At 34.7% G+C, this 20613-nt stretch overlaps 1 protein-coding gene across 6 annotated transcripts in view; it reads right to left on the reverse strand.

The window, feature by feature from the left end:
- NCOA6 (nuclear receptor coactivator 6) overlaps positions 1-20613 on the reverse strand; it is a 79119-nt gene that overhangs the window by 32798 nt on the left and 25708 nt on the right. For 4 of the 6 annotated variants that reach the window (XM_031953885.1, XM_031953889.1, XM_031953886.1 and 1 more), the window contains 3 exons: positions 18576-18731; positions 11776-11898; positions 5578-5706 (listed from right to left, as the gene is read on the reverse strand). In XM_031953885.1, the coding sequence (XP_031809745.1) occupies positions 5578-5706; positions 11776-11898; positions 18576-18731 (408 nt within the window). Of the gene's footprint in view, positions 1-5577; positions 5707-11775; positions 11899-18310; positions 18397-18575; positions 18732-20613 lie in introns of those variants that run through there. The other 2 variants (XM_031953887.1, XM_023506968.2) reach the window with 2 other exon arrangements.

A 20613-nucleotide genomic window follows, 5' to 3' on the forward strand; every position in this document is an offset into this window, starting at 1 on the left:
AGGCTGAAAACAGAGAAAGAAAATTATAGACCAATCTCTCTAATGAATATCGATGCTAAAATCTTAAATAAAATATTAGCAAAAAGATTACAGAAAATCATTCCCAGGATAATATACTATGACCAAGTAGGATTTATACCAGAAATGCAGAGCTGGTTCAATATTAGGAAAACTATTAGCATAACTGACTATATCAATAAGCAAACTAACAAAAACCATATGATCATCTCAATAGATGCAGAAAAAGCATTGGATAAAATCCAACATCCATTCCTAATAAAAACACTTGAGAGTAGAATAAATGGACTTTTTCTTAAAATAGTCAGGAGCATATATTTAAAACCATCAGTATCATATGCAATGGGGAAAAACTGGAATCTTTCCCAGTAAGATCTGGAGTGAAGCAAGGTTGCCCACTGTCATCATTATTATTCAATAATGTATTAGAAACACTAGCCTCGGCAATAAGAGTCGAGAAAGAGATTAAAGGAATCAGAATAGGCAGTGAGGAAACCAAACTATCACTCTTTGCAGATGATATGCTGGTATACTTAGAGAACCCCAGAGATTCTATTAAAAAGCTATTAGAAATAATCCATAACTTTAGCAAAGTTGCAGGTTATAAAATAAATCCCCATAAATCCTCAGCATTTTTATACATCACCAACAAACTCCAACAGCAAGAGATACAAAGAAATTCCATTCAAGAATAACTGTCGACAGCATAAAATATCACAGAATCTATCTACAAAGGAAAGTCAGGAATTATGAGACAAAATTACAAAAAACTTTCCACACAAATAAGTCAGACTTAAACAATTAGAAAATATTAAGTGCTCCTGGATAGAATTGAAGCGAATATAATAAAGATGACAATACTCCCTAAACTAATCTATTTATTTAGTGCTATACCAATCAGACTTCCAGAAAATATTTTAATGATCTAGAAAAATAACAACAAAATTCATATAGGAATAATAAAAGGTCAAGAATCTCAAAAAGAATTAATGAAAAAAAAATCAAATGAAAGGTGGCCTAGCTGTACCTGATCTAAAACTATATTATAAAGCAGCAGTCACCAAAACCATTTGGTATTGGCTAAGAAATAGATTAGTTGATCAGTGGAACAGGTTAGGTTCACAAGACAGTATAGTCAACTATAGCAATTTAGTGTTTGACAAACCCAAAGATCCTAACTTTTGGGATAAGAATTCATTATTTGACAAAAACTGCTGGGATAACTGGAAATTGGTATGGCAGAAATTAGGCATGGACCCACACTTAACACCATATACCAAGATAAGATCAAACTGGGTCCATGATTTAGACATAAAGAACAAGATTATAAACAAATTGGAGGAACATAGGATAGTTTATCTCTCAGACTTGTGGAGGAGAAGAAATTTGTGACTAAAGACGAACTAGAGACCATTATTGATCACAAAATAGAAAATTTTGATTACATCAAATTAAAAAGCTTCTATACAAACAAAACTAATGTAAACAAGATTAGAAGGGAAGCAACAAACTGGGAAACCATCTTCAGTTAAAGGTTCTGATAAAGGCCTCATTTCCAAAATATATAGAGAACTGACTCTAATTTATAAGAAACCAAGCCATTCAGAAACTAGGCATTGATCCATACTTAACGCCGTACACCAAGATAAGGTCAAAATGGGTTCATGACCTAGGCATAAAGAATGAAATTATTAATAATTAGAGGAACATAGGATAATTTACCGCTCAGAGCTGTGGAAGGGGAAGGTCTTTATGATCAAAGCAGAACTAGAGATCATTACTGATCACAAAATAGAAAATTTCGATTATACCAAACTGAAAAGTTTTGTACAAACAAAACCAATACAGACAAGATTAGAAGGAAGCAATAAACTGGGAAAATATTTTTACAGACAAGGTTCTGATAAAGGCCTCATTTCCAAAATATATAGAGAAATTAACTCTAATTTATAAAAAATCAAGCCATTCTCCAATTGAAAAATGGTCAAAGGATATGAACAGACAATTCTCAGATGAAAGAATTGAAACTATTTCTAGTCATATGAAAAGATGCTCCAAGTCATTATTAATCAGAGAAATGCAAATTAAGACAACTCTAAATACCACTACACACCTGTCAGATTGGCTAAGATGACAGGAAAAAATAATGATGATTGTTGGAGGGATGTGGGAAAACTGGGACATTGATTCATTGTTGGTGGAGTTGTGAGCGAATCCAACCATTTTGGAAAGTAGTTTGGAACTATGCTCAAAAGTTATCAAACTGTGCATACCCTTTGATCCAGCAGTGTTACTACTGGAGCTTATATCCCAAAGAGATTATAAAGAAGGAAAGGGACCTGTATGTGCACGAATGTTTGTGGCAGCCCTTTTTGTAGTGGCTAAAAACTGGAAACTGAATGGATGTCCATCAGTTGGAGAAATGGCTAGAATAAATTGTGGTATATGAAAATTATGGAATAATTACTGTTCTGTAAGAAATGACCAACAGGATGATTTCAGAAAGGCCTGGAGAGACTTACACGAACTGATGCGGAGTGAAATGAGCAGGACCAGGAGATCATTATATACTTCAACAACAATACTAGATGATGACCAGTTCTGATGGACCTGGCCATCCTCAGCAACAAGATCAACCAAATCATTTCTAATGGAGCAGTAATGAACTGAACTAGCTATACCCAGAAAAAGAACTCTGGGAGATGACTAAAAACCATTACATTGAATTCCCAATCCCTATATTTATGCACACATGCATTTTTGATTTCCTTCACAAGCTAATTGTACAATAATTCAGAGTCTGATTCTTTTTGTACAGCAAAATAATGTTTTGGTCATGTATACTTATTGTGTATCTAAGTTATATTTTAATATATTTAACATCTACTGGTCATCCCTGCCATTTAGGGAGGGTGGGGAAGTAAGAGTGAAAAAATTGGAACAAGAGGTTTGGCAATTGTTAATGCTGTAAAGTTACCCATGTATATATCCTGTAAATAAAAGGCTATTAAATAAAAAAAAAAAAAAAAAAAAAAAAAACAAGCCATTCTCCAATTGACAAATGATCAAAGGATATGAATAGACAATTTTCAGATGATGAAATTGAAATTATTACCACTCATATGAAAGTGTTCCAAATCATTATTAATCAGAGAAATGCAAATTAAGACAACTCTGAGATACCACTACCACTACACACCTGTCAGATTGGCTAAGATGACAGGAAAAAATAATGATGAGTGTTGGAGGGATGTGGAAAACTGGACACTGATACATTGTTGGTGGAGCTGTGAACGAATCCAACCATTCTGGAGAGCAATCTGGAATTATGCCCAAAAAGTTATCAAACTGTGCATTCCCTTTGATCCAGCAGTGTTTCTACTGGCCTTATACCCCAAGGAGATACTAAAGAATGGAAAGGGACCAGTATATGCCAAAATGTTTGTGGCAGCCTTGTTTGTAGTGGCTAGAAGCTGGAAACTGAGTGGATGCCCATCAATTGGAGAATGGTTGGGTAAATTGTGGTATATGAATGTTATGGAATATTATTGTTCTGTAAGACATGACCAGCAGGATGAATACAGAGAGGCTTGGAGAGAATTACATGAACTGATGCTAAGTGAAATGAGCAGAACCAAGAGATCATTATATATGTCAACAACGATACTGTATGAAGATGTAATCTGATGGAAGAGACCTAATTCAGTTTCAAATGATCAATGATGGACAGAAGCAGCTATAACCAAAGAAAAAAAACACTGGGAAAGGAATGTGAACTGTTTGCATTTTTGTTTTTCTTCCCGGGCTATTTTTACCTTCTGAATCCAATTCTCCCTGTGCAACAAGAAAACTGTTTGGATCTGCACACATACATTGTATCTAGGATATACTAGGGCATATTCAACATATATAGGACTGCTTGCCACCTAGGGGAGGGAAAAATCGGAACAGAAGTGAGTGCAAGGGATAATGTTGTAAAAAAATTACTTTGGCATGGATGCTGTCAATAAACAGTTACTATAAAAAAAAAAAAGTATGTACTTAAGAAATGTTTACTATCCCTAAGCTAGGCCACAAATAAAAGGCATTGACTTTAGATAGCACTGATCTTGTTATCTTAAGCAGAAAATCTATTTGTTCACTATTTCTTTTTAAAAAATTTTTAAAACAGCCTTTTATTTTCAAAATACATGCTAAGATAGTTTTCAGCACTCACATCTGCAAAACCTTGTGTTACAAATTCTTTTCCCTCCCTTCCTCCCACCCCCTCCTCCTGACAGCAAATAATTCAATATAGTTTAACCATGTACAATTCTTCCAAATGTATTTAAACATTTATGTTGCACGAGAAAAATCAGATCAGAAAGTAAAAAAAAATGAGAAAGAAAAAAAAAGAGCAAGCAAACAATAGAAAAAGTAGATTACAACTATGTTGTTTAGTTTATTGGAAATGGCCTGAATCATCTCATTGTTGAAAGGAGCCACGTCCATCATGGTTGATCATCACATAATCTTCTTGTTGCCATGTATGATGTTCTTTTGTTTCTACTCCCTTCACTTAGCAACAATTCATGTAAATCTCTCCTGGCCTATCTAAAATCATCCTGTTGATTTTTTTTTTTATAGAACAATAAAATTCCATTACATTCACATACCATAACTTATTTATGGGCATCTACAGAGTTTCCAGTTCTTTGCCACTACAAAAAAGGCTGCTACAAACATTTTTGCACAGGTGTCCATCCAATTCTTAAAATCTTTCCCAATCTGACCATTTCCTCTTTGATAGCATAAGTCGTTTCAAGTGCCTTTGTCTAAGCCTGATCATGTTTGTTTTCCAATGGAATTGTGATTTCAATGGCATGAGAACTCCCAATAAGGAAATTCTCTTTACCAGGGTACTTTGGGACCTACTCTATGACCTATATTCCATAGCTTGGGACACTGAGTTTAGTGATTTGCCCAAAATCACACATGCAGAAATAAAGTTCAATAGGTAAGGAACTCTTTCTTTTTATATATATGTGTGTCTCTTTTTCAATAAGTTGATTATTCTTGCTGAACTGTTTCTTCTTCTTTTTGCATTTCTTATTCTAAGAGATGGCTTTCTGGGAAGAGGTGGGAGCAAGGATATAGTGGGATATACATTATCAATAACAATTTATTCTTTCAAATAGAAATATTGAATTGTGAAATGATGAGCTGCAGGATTTTATCAATTACTAACATATCTATTCAAAGGCTTAAAAAATGTTCAATCAATGTTTCAAAATGGCAAATATGTGTCCCCATTTCCCAGAAAAATACAAAGTATCTCTGGGCCTCATCATAAAATTAATGGGAAAAATTCATGACTTATATGGTTCTTTATAATTCTAAATCTATGAATCTATAATACACTCATTTTGGGTTAATTTTTTCTTTTTTTTACTTTTAAACATACATTTAACCCAAAAAAGAGGATTGGAGCTCAGCACAACAAAGACTTGGAGAGTAACATAACTGATGCCATCTTGTACTTTACAATAGACTGTTAGCCCAGATACTTGAGTTTATTACCTGACTGTGAAGCAGGTCGAGGTGCTCTAGTCTGCAGCTCTGGGTTAGCACCAGCTGCTATCATGGAAGAAGATACATTTCCACCCTGGGACATCATAACAGCTGCAGGATTGTTCATCCTTATTAATCCTACCCAAAAAAAAATGAAACCCATTAGTTTTTTCTTAAAGCAGAGTAATAACTTAGAATCGTATTCAAAATGTACATTTCCATAGTACTTTAAGATTAAGCAATCCTCTGAGGTAGCCAATATAAGTATTATAATACTCCTTTTATTGAAGAGAAAACTGAAGATAAGAGAGATGAAATGACTTGTCAAGGCACACAGCAAGTAAAGTGTCAGACTAAGGACTTGAACACAAGTTTCTCAATTCCAATTCAGAGTTTTCCAATATACCACGCTGCCTCATTCAATTCAATTTAATAAACAAAGTCATACACTGTGTACCATATGCCACTACTATGTACTGCTCCAGTAAAATGAAAACAAAACAAAAAAAAAAACCACTTCTTGCTCTTCAAAAGTCTATATCCTACAAAGGGGATACAACAGATATATAAATAAAGTATAGAAGGAAAACAAGAGGAAAAGTGCATTTATTAATGCACTTAAGGTGTAATAGGAAGTCAAGAAAATTTTTGTGGACAAGGATACCTGTGAGGAATCTTGATGGAATATAGATTCCAAGATTCCAAGAAGTATAAATAAGAAAAAAATACATTCTAGAAACAGAAAGTGGCTTGTTGCAAATACAGAGGCAGAAAATAAAAGCATCAAGTTCAGAGACAAGCTATTAATGGAATATAAAAGCCATGAACAGAGAATAGTATGAAATAAGGCTGGAAAATAGGGTAATAGGTAATTGAGCTGAAGGAATGTGACATGCAAGGAATATAACGGAAGTATAATCAGTAAGACTTAGCAACTGATAGTTAATGGGGATAAGGTGAAACAGAGGATTAAGTTGAGAAAACAACTGTAGTACCCTTAAAAGTAATAGGGGCTGTATCAGATCTAAAAGTGTATTATAAAGTAGTTGTCATCAAAACCATGTGGTACTGGCTAAAAAATCAAGTACAGGATCAGTGGGATAGGTTATGTACACAAGACATAGTAGTCTATGACTGTGATAAACCCAAAGATTCCAGCTTCTGGAGTAAGAACGCACTATCTGACAAAAATTGCTGGGAAAACTTGCAAATAGTATGGCAGAAACTAGGCAGAAATTAACACCTTATACTCTATACTAAGATGAGGTCAAAATGCTAACATGATTTAGACATAAGGGGTGATTCTATAAGCAATTCAAAAGAGCAAGGAAAAGCTTACCATCAGATCTATGGAAAAGGGAAAATTTTATGATTAAACAAGACATAAAGAATGTTAGAGAAGATGGAAAATGGATAATTTTGATTACATTAAATTAAAAGATTTTTACACACAAAAACCCCAATGTAACCAAGATTAGAAGGAAAGCAAAAAGCTGGGAAACAATTCTTATAGACAGTGTTTCTGATAAAGGCCTCATTTCTCAAATATATAGAGAACTGAACCAAATTTATAAAAACACAAGACATTCCCCAAAAAGGATATGAACAGGCAGTTTCCAGGTGAAGCCATTAAAGCTACCTACACTCATATGAAAAAATTGTCTAAATCACTGATTTGAGAAATACAAATTAAAACAATTGTGAAGTACCACCTCACACCTATCAGATTGGCTAATATGACAGGAAAAGATGATGAGAAATGTTGGAGGGAATGTGGGAAAACTGGGACACTAATGCATTGCTGGTGGTGGTGTGAAATGATTCAACCATTCTGAAGAACAATTTAGAACTATGCCCAAAAGGCTATAAAACTACATTTGATCCAACAATATCGTTATCAAATCTATATCCCAAAGAGATCATAAAAAGGGAAAAGAACTTACATGAACAAAAATATAGCAACTCTTTCTGGTGGTAAAGAACTGGAAATTGAGAAAATGCCCATAATTAGGGGAATGGCTGAACAAGTTATGATGTATGAATGTAATGAAATTATATTGTTCTATAAGAAACAATAGGAAAGTTGATTTCAGAAAAACCTTAAAAGATTTATATGAACTGATACTGAATCAAGCAAATAGAATCAGAGGACATTATACAAAGTAACAGGAACAGGGTATGACAATCAACTGTGATAGACTTAGCCTTTCTCAATAATGCTATTCCAAAAGACTCATGATGAAAATGCTGACCACATCCAGAGAAAGAATTGAGATGAGTCTGAATGCATATCAATGCATACTATTTTTACTTTTTTTCTTTCTTCTTGTTTTCCCCCTTTGTTCTAAATCTTCTTTCACAGCCTGACTAATGTGAAAAGTTTATTTTAATTATAATACCAAATAAAGCAAGGGTAAGTTCCAAAAGAAGTTAGCAAAGAACTAGAGCAAGAAAGTAATTTTATAGGAAAAAGTTAGAGAAAATAGATGCTTTGTGTCACTGATATGTTAATTTTATAGCTTAGATGAGGAACTGAGTGATTTGCTTCTGGCCTTTATGCACAGGTGCAATATTCATAATTCTCTGGACAGAGCTCATACTCAAAATTCTCTGGACAGAGTCATGGAAAGAGAGTAGGTGGAAGAACTTTCTGGAATAGTTTAGTCAAGTGGTGAAAACCCAATTTTGTTCTATGCCTGCGTTAACTTTAAGCACCCTTATTATTGCTGCTCATTAGTTTCAGAAACTGTTATCACAGTCCAACAAGCTGTTATCTGACAGCCAGCAATATTGGTGGGTTCAGAACTCTGGTCAGACAGAGTAAACTGGAGCAGGATAGCCTAAGAGAAGAAATATATAATTTCCAACTACATCACCCCCAACACAGGTGGTCTTAGGATTACTGCTACATCTTTCTTAAGGGCTGAACCATATCAATAGGATGAAACCTTAGTGAGATGGCAGGGTTAAATGAAAAGTTAGTTTGAGCACTTTTGTAAGTAGTTTTGGGGCAGGAGGTAGAGTTCACAATGTGGAGTCAGTAGAAAGGAAGAGATAGAAGATGAAAGACATGATAGATGGGATAAGCTTCCACAGAAGAAAGGAGGAGAGAAAAGAGGACCTATGATAGACATAAAGAGGTTGATTTTTAGCAAGGGGATTCACTTTGTATTCAAAGTAGAAAGGATTGAGTAAAGATGTAAAGAAATTATAAGATATAAAAGAGATGGAGGAGCTAATGAAAAGACTGCCAGGAGAAAAGAGATTAGAGAACCGAGGAGAGAGAAGTCTGAAACTACTTTTGAATCAAGTAGAAAAAGAAAACACTAGAGAAAGAATAAAGGTTATTCTATGCAATAAGTGTCCAATTGAGATAACAAGAAATTGTAATGGATCCAGTTGGCACAGAGATGTGATTTTTTTCAGCATGATGACCGAAATAACTAAGGGACAAGAGAGTCAGTCAAGGGTAGAGAACAGATAGTCAAAATGATGAACTATAGAATTAATACTATTAAATAAGGCCAGCACAAGGATAAGTTGGGAAATAGGGAGAGTGAAGGGTAAGGTGAGGTTGAATAAGAGGTGTGAAACAGAAATAGATGTACTGGTAGCTCTTTTTAGACATCCATACTTGCTGATCTATCTCTAGAGATGCCAGATCCCCAAAACAGAAAATATTAAAACAAAAGCAGTGAATGGATGATAATTTATTATATGTAAGTGTTGTTCAGTTGTTTCAACTGTGTCCAAATCTTCATAACCCCATTTAGGGCTTTCTTGACAAGGAAGTGGTTTGCCCTTCCTCCTCCCCCTCATTTTATAGATGAGGAAACTGAGGCAAACAGGATTAAAGGACATGCTCAGAGTCTTACAGCTGAGCTGGTTTTAAACCCTTCCTAACTCTAGCTCCAGCACTCCATCCACTGCACCACCTAGCTGCCTTATTTCTAATTGCCTATTTACCATCTCAGGCTGTGTATCACAAAGACCTCCTGAACTCAACATGTCCAAAAATGAACTCGTCTTTCTTCCCAAACCTCCTCACTTCTTTCTAACCTCCTTATGACTGTTGAAGGTATCATCATTCTTTTTTTTTTTCTTAACTGTTTATTTATTTTTCATTTTTAAAAGCTTTTTATTTTCAAAACATATGCCTACATAATTTTCAACATTCACTCTTTGCAAAACTTGAGTTTCAAACTTTCTTCTCCCTTCCTTACCCCCACCTTCTCCCCTAGACAGCAAGTAATCCACTATGTTAAACATGTATAATTCTTCTATACATATTTCCACAATTACCATGCTGCACAAAGAAAAAAAATTGAGAAAGAAAACAAAATGCAAGCAAATTACAACAAAAAAAGTGAAAATACTATGTTGTGATCCACACTCAGTTCCCATTGTCTTCCCTCTAGGTGCAAGACCGTTGGAACTAACCTGAATCATCTCACTGTTGAAAACAGCCACATACATCAGAATTGATCATCATTTGATCTTGCTGTTACTGTGATACCATCATTATTCTGGTCACCCCGGTAACCAACGTAGGGATTACTTCTTATGTCTACTGCCAAGTTCTGTCATTTCTGTTCAAACTTTCTTTCTTGCTATATCCTTTGTGATTTCCTGACACTGTTACTACCCTGACATGAGTCTTTATTACCTTATACCTATACTATTCCAATAAATTGGTAGTTGGTCTCTCTACCTCAAAATTTCTCCTCAATTCTGAGCTAATATATCAAAATGATCTTCCTAAAATGCTGATCTGACCATGCTATCCCTTATTCAATCAATTCCAGTCACTCTCTATTCCCTCCAGGATTAGATACAAAATTCTGTTTGGTCTTAGCTGGTTTCCTACTCTCCATTCATAATGCTCCCAGCTGTAGACATTTTCCTCGACTTCTATATGCACTGAGAAAAAGATATAATTTCCCTCATCTTCACCTCCTGGCTTATCTGATTTCCTTCTTTAAGTCTTAGCTCAAGTCCCATCTTCTGTAAAAATCCTTTCCTAGTCCTCCTAAATCTTAGTTCCTTCTCCATTTATCTTGTGAATATCTTATTTGAAAGTAGTTCTTTACTTATGACCTTCCCTATTAGACTGTGAACTCCCTGAGGACATAGATTGCTTTTGCCTTTCTTAACTGCATATAGAGGGTGCTTAATAATTTTTTTTTAACTTAAATTGGTTATCTGCTACAATTATCCCTCAAAAATAAACCGCTAAAAATGTTTCACAGGGTCCAAAAAAGCAGGAAAAATTTATATAATATGATGCAAAATGTAGCAACAAGAAAACAATATATACAATGACTACAAATATATAAACAGAAAGATTTAAGAGTGAATGCTGCAAAATTATATAGAATAAGTATGGCACCAAAGGAGATATGAACACACCTCCCCACATACACCACTCTTGTAGAGAGGTGGAAGGTCCATGATACCTGCATGGTACACTGCAGATATTTCCAGATTTTATCAATGCATTTATTAGTTTTGTTGATTTTTTTCTCTCTTTAAAGAAAAAAAATTAATTGTATATGGGATGGCTTTCTAAGAGAGGAAAGGGATACTAGGGAAAATTTTGGTGGGCTAAATAAATAAAAAATACTAATAAAATTTATTTTAAAATCAAAATAAAGAGTATACAGAGAGAGTAATTTTATTATATGGGGTAAAAGAAGAATAATGGGGAAAATTTTGGTGACATTTAAAAACAAAATATATCAATACAATTTTTTGGGGGGGGGAAATCACATGTCTCATATAGTCACATGTGCACAATATATACTATATATAACACATATAAAACAGAAATTTCACTGCAAGTCATTCAACTGAATTATATGACAGACTTGTTTGCTTTCTTTCTCCCCAAAAAAAAGACTTGTCTGTTTCTGTCTGGCTTGTTAACTAAATTACATTTAGTTTATTTCACTAAGGTTACTGAAAACTGACAACTGATTGTTTCTTAAATCAATTAGCTTGACAATATTGTTAAAAACATTACATCAGATGTTAAATAACATATTGACATTCTTTTCCTCCTGTAAATGAAAGTCAACCAAAAATGAGTCCTAGAAAGTTCAAGTGGCTACTAACTTATACTTAATATAATGTTAATTATATTAATATAATGTTAATAATACTTAATATAATGTTAATAATACTTAATTGTGATAAGTTAATTCTTACCTGGACCACCTGCCATGGGAAATCCTGTCTCCATTCTAACAGAATTCCCAGCTCCCATGGGGCCATTCATCCGAACATCTTGGCTTCGATTTTGAGCCAGAGCCAGGTTGATTGCACCTTCACCTGAAAAGGGTAGCCAGGTTGAAAAAAGGAAACTATTTCAATGACAATAAACAAACTTTCAAAGATAATTCTAAGAATTGGGTCTTTCCCAACAGACTTTACTATACAATCCTAATTGGCTAAATGGTGATCATTTCTATAAGACATGAAAACTGAGCAACTAGATGACAAAACAGATAGCGTTCTGAAGACTCCTCTTTCTGGGTTTAAATCTGGCCTCAGACACTCACTAGCTGTGTCAGCCTGAGCAAGTCACTTGATCCTGTTTGCCTTATTTTCCTTATCTATAAAATGAGCTAGAAAAGGAAATGGCAAACCATTCCAGTATTGCTGCAAAGAAAACCTGAAATGGAGTCATGAAAAGTGGCATATAACTGAAAAGCAACACAATGATAACTAAACTAGACAGTATTGGGGACAAGGGCTCAACTGTTTTCCAGGCAATTTAAAGTCCCAGAATGTTGCCAAGAGCAATGAGAAGTTAAATAACTTGCCCAGGATCACAGTGGCAGTATGTAACAGAGACAGATACAGAGACAAGACTTGAAGCTAGGTCTTCCTAGCTTGAGATTGGCTCTCAGTCCACTCTGCCATCTTGCCTTTACACAAGTTAGTATTGTATAGGAGGAAATACTAGAATTCAGTATCATATAGCTCCTTCTAGAACCCTGACCAAAGGAGGTTACTTACCAGAAATATTTTGTAGTAAAACTACTTCTCTTAGTATCTTAGCCCTCTCCCAAACAGAAGGAACCATGTCTTATTTAAATTCTCCTATGGCTTTAGCATGTTGTCCTGTACACAAAAGTTACTAAATACTTGTTATTGTTATAGAAAGATTACATAATGAAGTCTTACTATAATACGACCAACAATATATACCATAGATAGGCAGTTAAAAATGATACTCCAATATAAATAAATAAATACATTCAGCCCAGGACAATGTCAGAAAAAATCCTCATGTAAACATAGGATAGCTATGTAGCATTAAATAAGTTCTTTGTATTCTCCAAAGCAGTATATGATGAAACTAAAAGGGAACTTGACAATCAAAAACTGAAACCTGAAAACATTACATAAATGTAAATACCACAAAAACTTGTCCAAAAACAAGACTTAATTTACTATCTACCAAATAGAACAGTCAGGTAAGCAAAACATTTCAACAGCCCAGTATAATGTTAAATAGCAGTTTTCATTAAACATAAAAAGCAAAACATTAGGTCCAGCAAACTTTAAAAGTTGGCTTTTAAAATTAGTGACAGCACTGATGAGATGATATCTACAGTATATACAAAATTAACACAAATATGTAAGATTAAGAAAGGGCCTTTTCTTAATGGTCAAAAGATATGAATAGTCATCAAAAGAAGAGCAAACAATTAAGAACTTATGAAAGACTGCTCCAAATTATCAATGAGAAACGCAAATAAAAAATCTGAGGTTGCACCTCAAACCAAACAAATCATAGATCATGTCAAAAGATAATAATCTTAAAAATACTGTAGAAAAATAAGCATACTCATATACTTTTAGAATTGTGAACTGGTCTAATCATCCTGGAAATCAATTTGGGATTGTACAAACCAAGTCACTAAAACTCTCAAGGTTTTAGCTGCAATATATGGCAAAGAAGTCAGTTAGAAAAGCTTCATACAAGACATGTATACATATATTGTATTTCACTTATACTTTTAACATATTTTACATGTATTGATCAACCTGACATCTGAGGGAGGGGATGGGGGGAAGGAGGGGGAAAATTGGAACAAAAGGTTTTCCAATTATCAATGCTGAAAAATTACCCATGCATATATCTTGTAAATAAAAAGCTATAATAAAAAAAAAATAAAAAGAAAGGAAAAAAAGAAAAGCTCCATACAGTTGTGAATGAATCCAACCATTCTGGAGAGCAATTTGGACTTATGCTCAAAAAGTTATCAAACTGTGCATACCCTTTGATCCAGCAGTGTTTCTACTGGGCTCATATCCCAAAGAGATCTTAAAGAAGGGAAAGGGACCCACATGTGCAAAAATGTTTGTGACAACTCTTTTTGTAGCGGCTAGAAACTAGAAATTGAATGGATGCCCATCAACTGGAGAATGGCTGAGTAAATTATGGTATGTGAATGTTAGGGAATATTATTGTTCTGCAAGAAATGACCAGCAGGACAAATACAGAGAGGTTTGGAGAGACTTACATGAACTGATGCTAAGTGAAATGAGCAGAACCAAGAAATTATTATATGCTTCAATAACAATACTATATGAGGATCAATTCTGATGGATATGGCTCTCTTCGGCAATGAGAGGATCCAATTCAGTTCCAATTGATCAATGATGAACAGAATCAGCTACACCCAGTGAAAGAACACTGGGAAATGAGTATGGACCACAACACTCTGTTGTTTGCTTGCATTTTTGTTTTTCTTCCCAGGTTATTTTTACCTTTCTAATTCTGATTTTTCATGTACCACAAGAGAACTGTATAAATATGTACACATATATTGTATTTTAAGATATACTTTAACATGTTTAACATGTATGAAACTGCCGGCCATCTAGGGGAGGGGGTGAAGGGAAGGAGGGAAAAATTGGAACAAAAATGTTTGCAAGGGTCAACATTGAAAAGTTATCCATGTGGAGCTGTGAACGAATTCAACCATTCTGGAGACCAATCCTGAATTATGCCTCAAAAGTTATCAAACTGTGCATACCCTTTAATCCAGCAGTGCTACTACTGGGATTATACCCCAAAGACATATTAAAGAAGGGAACGGGACCTGTACGTGCCAAAATGTTTGTGGCAGCCCTTTTTGTAGTGGCTAGAAACTGGAAAATGAATGGATGTCCATTAATTGGAGAATGGTTGGGTAAATTGGTATATGAATGTTATGGAATATTATTGTTCTGTAAGAAATGACCAGCAGGATGAATACAGAGAAGCTTGGAGAGACTTACATGAACTGATGCTAAGTGAAATGAGCAGAACTAGGAGATCATTATACACTTCAACAATGATACTGTATGAGGATGTATTCTGATGGAAGTGGATTTCTTCAACAAAGAGAAGATCTAACTCAGTTTCAATTTATCAAGGATGGACAGAAGCAGCTACACCCAAAGAAAGAACACTTGGAAATGAATGTAAACTTTTTGCATTTTTGTTTTTCTTCCCAGGTTACTTTTACCTTCTGAATCCAATTCTTCCTGTGCAACAAGAGAACTGTTTCGGTTCTGCACACATATATTGTATCTAGGATATACTATATAGGACTGCTTGCCATCTGGGGGAGGAGTGGAGGGAGGGAGGGGAAAAGTTGGAACAGAAGTGAGTGCAAGGGATAATGTTGTAAAAAATTACCCAGGCATGGGTTCTGTCAATAAAGTTATAGTTTTAAAAAAATAAAATAAATAAAATCACGTGACTGGAGGGGGAGAAGGGGGAAGAAAAGTTATCCATGCATATGTTCTGTCAATAAAAAGCTATTTTAAAAAAAGAAGAGAAAAGAAAAGAAAAGCTCCATACATACCAAAATATTAAAAGCAGCACTATTTGTGCTGCAAAAACTGAAAATAGAGGCTCATCAAACAGGGAACAAATTATGGCATATGAAAATAATATTATGTCACAAGAAATAATGCATAAATAGAATTCAAAGGAGCAGTAGAAGACTGATGAAATGATTCAGTGAAGTAAATAGAACCAGAAAAATAATTTATATAATAACAACGTAAATAGAAAGAACAAAAAGTACAAAATAAAGCTGAACCAAGCTTGACTCCAGAGAAGAGATGAGAAAATGTATTCCCTCTTATCTTTGTAGATATGAGTTACCACAGGTATAGGATACTAGACATATTATTGGATATAGCTGATTAGTTTTACTACCCCTTCCTTTCTTTTTAATTCTGTTAAAAAAGCTATCTAGTTCACTGTGGGGGTGGGCTGTCAGGAATAGATTTGGAGAAAAAGATGATATAAATAAAAACTATCAATAATAAATTTTAAAATGAAATAAAATTAGTGATAAGTAACAGGTAAAGCCACTAAGCAGAGACTGTTTTGGGAGCATTAGAATTCAAATTTCCAAATCTAAAAAACACCTACTAAAATATATAAATGAAAGTATAAAAAGTGTTTCACAGTTATATAATTTTATTAGAAGGGAGCTCAAATATTATTATCTTAGAGACACTTCCTTCCCAATATAGGAATTGCCTCTCTAATATCCCTGATAATCACTTAATGTGTTCAGAAGAAATAAAATTTCTAGCTTCTAAGTATTTTCCATGAATCAGACAAGCCTCATGATTAAATTAGGCCCTCCTTATGGCATTAATAGACAGATGTATCCTGAAGCCTTTCATAATATCTACATGTCGGACATTAATGGACTGCTTCTCAAACAATGGGATGTTTTGATGCATAAATAAAATAATAATGGCTCAGGCTAGAGGAACTGTCAGGACTAGGATCCTGTAAGTATACATATAAAGTGGGGAAGTAAGAAGTGTAGGTAATTGAATGACTTTCCCATTGCTCCCAACAATTTCACAAACATGTGATAGGTTTATGTTTTTAATTGGAAAATTCCATGTAATTCTCTACAAATGTTTGAATTCTGGGTCCTCAAGGAAAAAATGTCAAAAATGCCTTTCTCTACCTTTTTGTTCATTTCTAGCAGAGACAACCCAAACAGAACACAATCCAAAAATGGTCAACCTCTCATCAAGGTATAGAAGGATCTACCCAAAGGCAAAGGAGTTGAAGTAGATAACCTTTGAGGTCTCTCCCAGTTCTAAAATTCCAGATAATCATTTCAGTAAAAAGACAAGGCAATATCCAGATGGAATTTGCCTCCTCTCAATACCAAATGGTGCCAGATATCATTTTTTGAAATGAAAAGATTTAATCAGATACTCAATGCTGAAGGAATTTTAACCCTCTGAACTAGCAATTATTAAAAAATATAGAAAAGGGGAAAAAAAAGCCATCCACCAAAGTAATATTTATTGGCTTTTGTACAAGAAGAAACAATTCATAGATGAAAAAAAGGAGTTCCAAGAAATAAACTGTATGATAGTTTATCCAAATTTTCTTTCCAGGAAAATAGCCCCATCTTGTGGACAGAGAGAAGCACAGATGATTTGAGTTTAAAACATGTGACAACAACTATTTCTCTTCTTGGTCTTCCTTAATGAAGTTTGTGGCTATATTGCCACAAAAATATAGTGTTATTAACTCCAAGAAAGTTACTTTGCTCTGTTCCATAGAGTCAAACCTGTGTTGGTCTTTGGGCTATTAATTACTACGACTGTGGCCAATTATATAATTTCTTTGGAATTTAAATTTCCCTATTGTAAAATAAAAGGTTTGGATCAGATGATCTCTAAGGCAAAAGCTTCTTAAACTGTAGGTTGTGATCCCATATGGTGTCAGATAACTAAATGTGGGAGGGTCACAAAATTATGATTTACTATCAGTAAATGTTTGATTGTGTACCAATTTTATAAACCTATATACCCAAGGTTACATACAAGTTTATTGGAGGAAAGGGGGTCATGAGCAGAAAAAGTTTAGGAAGCCCTGCTCTAAGGTTCCCTGTAGCTCTAAAATTTTTATGAGTCAATCTAAGGCTCTTAATTACAAAGAAGACAGAAAGAAAGTGAGTAGAACAACCAGTGCAAACCCATCCTCCATTACTAAAAAACTGAATGTCTTTCCATACTGATGACATAATCAGTAGTTTTAATTTTGTGTATCCAGGAAAGTACATGTTTACTAGGGACTGCTAGAGGGATACTGTGACTTGCTACCAAAGGTGTATCTCTACTACAGGAGCAACCCTTGTAGCAGAGCCTGTCTGAAATTGTTATGAATTACAAAATATGAAATTAAATATGTGAATTAAAAGAAAAAAAAAAAACAAGTTCTCCTGTTTTCCAAAAAAAAGAAGGAAATCATAAACATATAAGTATGATAAAGCTAGAGTCTTTTCAATTAGTAAAATCCCAAAGTACCCTAACTAAGTTATTAAAGCACTAGTTCCCAATCTTTAGTCATAACTCAAAGTCAGGTTGCCAAGAATTCATAGCAAGGTTATGAAAGATTCTTAGAAAAAGATTTTTCCCCAATGTTATGCCAAACATAGATTAGGGAGGACAGGAAGTGATAGTTTTAAGGAGAGGATTATTCCCCCAGCCATAGCCAACATGATGGCAGCACCTCTTCCTATTAGCACAACAAAAATGGCCACCACCATCTGTACTATTTGACTGAATCCTTGGGGATGGTAGAACAGAGAAGGGGGAGCAAGTGGCCCAAGGTTTGCTGCACACACCCTAAAGTTAGAAAGCTATGTTTATATCATGACAACCATTGTTATATCCATGAATCATGACTCACAAATGCAGTAAGTTGGATCCCAAAGGGGACTGGGTAGCAGAGTGACAAGACAGCACCAACCTCAACCCATCTTCCACTCTTAGCTGCTAAAACAGGAAACACAGATTGGTTTATGATCTGGCCATCATTCAAAAGGCCTGACAATTATATTATTTAAAAATATATAAAGCCGCTCCAATACAAAATACAGGCTTTCCATTTCTGGTGATTCCTACCACTGCCATAATTGAAACTACCTACATGAGCAAATGGCAGAGCAAGATACCTTCAATCTGAACGGAGAGAATCCCTAAGTCCCGGAGTTGCTGGTTGTTGTTCTGAGCCAGAATTCGTAACCGTTCTGCAGCTTCCCGGGGGATGCTAAATGTAACACGGACACTGTTCCAAGGTTCCACCTTCTGTACTTTGAGCTTGTTGGAGTCTTGGTTAAAAGAGAAACAGAAAAAAGTGTCAGCCATGGAATGGAGCTCACTCTGCTCTTCCCAACTATCTCCGCACAGTGATGCCTGCATTCTAGTCATCATCCTTGGCTGCCCAATGCAACCTTGGATTTTGCCCTTCAGTGTCTTGACCTTAAGAGGTGCCTCTTTCTCCACCTTGTCTGAAATGAAATCTTCATGCAATGTTGCCTCCTATGTGCTCCCAACTCTCCCTTTCTAGTTCCCTTTTATGGCTTGTCTTTCTCCATAAATTGTAAACTCCTTAACATCAAGGACTAGCTTGCTTGCATTTGTAACTCCAGCGTTAGCACAGTGCCTGGCACATAGAAATACATGCTCTGTCTGTTGATCTGGGTAAGTGAGAAAGCTCATGACACTTCTTCCATTAAGCTATCATCCAACTTCATCATAAAAAATCTTCGCTGCAGTACAGAAAACCTCAGGAGCAAGAAAGGTTAAATTATTACATTGTATTATCATTACAGTACTTAAAGTAGAAAAAAGTAATGCCAAAAGGGAAAGGACTATCCCAACAAACTAAGAAAGTTTTGTTATTGGACTATACTGACTATATATATATATTTTAAGTGCAACTTTTTCCATTGAGTCTTTCCTCATTCTTCAAATCAGAATTATTTCTTTCCTGGGATATCAGATACCACTTTCCACTTCTCAAGCTCTCACCATGTTCTATTAGGTTTTACAGTTATTGCATAGTTATGTATATTCTTCTTTCCCCCATTAAATTATAAGATGACAATAGGGGTCATGACTTATTTTATCTTTTTATTTTCTCCAATACCTAACACTGCTCTGTATCCAATAGGCATTTAATAAATGGATGAATGAATAATGCATTTTTCAATCAAGATAAACAGCAAGTATTTCAAATTATTACACACAAAAGTCTGTAACTCAGACATTATTAATTCATACTCCCAATCTCTCCAATTATTCATTCATTCATAAAAGTATTTATTAAGCACTTAAAACATACAAGGTACACAGAGATAAAAACAAGATTAAAATAACCTTTATCCACAAGGAACTAATACTCTATTGGGGAAAAATAATATAAACACAGAAATATAAACTCTGTATTATACAAAGTAAATGAAGAACAATTTCTCTATTGGGGGAAAATAATATGAACACAGAAATATAAACTCTGTATTATACAAAGTAAATGAAGAACAATTTTTAGTGTGGATTACCGAGGATCAAGTACAAGAAAGAATCAAGCTGGGTCTTTATAAGAGTGTCATTTATGCTGAGCCTTGAAGGGAACTAGGAATTCAGTCAAAGATGATCAGGAGGTAATATTAAAACAGATGAAATATCCCAAAGAGAGAGTAAAAGATTTGGCTGAAACAGAAAGGGTGAAGAATCATTGTTCTTCAAGAAGCAAGAAGTCTAGAATGGTGGGTGAACGTATAAGGGCATTATATGCCAAGCAGAGTTATTCATATTTTTTTATCCTCAAAGAAAGAGGGAGGTACTGTAGATTCCTGGCAAAGGCAGTGACATGCAAGATGGATAAGAAAAGTAAAAGACTAGAAGCAAGGAGATCAACTAGGAAGCTATTAAAATAGTCTAGACAATTGGTAAGATTAGACTGAATTTGAGGGATGACCAAGTGAGTTATGAACTTGGAATCAACAAGAGTTGGCAACTAATTGGATACAAGGTATGAGAGAGAAAAGTTACTAAGATGAGTTCTTAGCTACAAACCTGATAGAACCTTCAACAGAAATAGCATAATTAGAGAAAAGGGTTTTTAAAAAAGAACTCCTGTTTTAGATACACTGAGGCTGACATGCCCATAGGACATCCAGTTAGAGGTGTTCAATAGGCATCTGGTTA

Source organism: Sarcophilus harrisii, chromosome 2 (assembly GCF_902635505.1).
Source record: "Sarcophilus harrisii chromosome 2, mSarHar1.11, whole genome shotgun sequence".
Taxonomy (NCBI): Eukaryota; Metazoa; Chordata; class Mammalia; order Dasyuromorphia; family Dasyuridae; genus Sarcophilus; species Sarcophilus harrisii.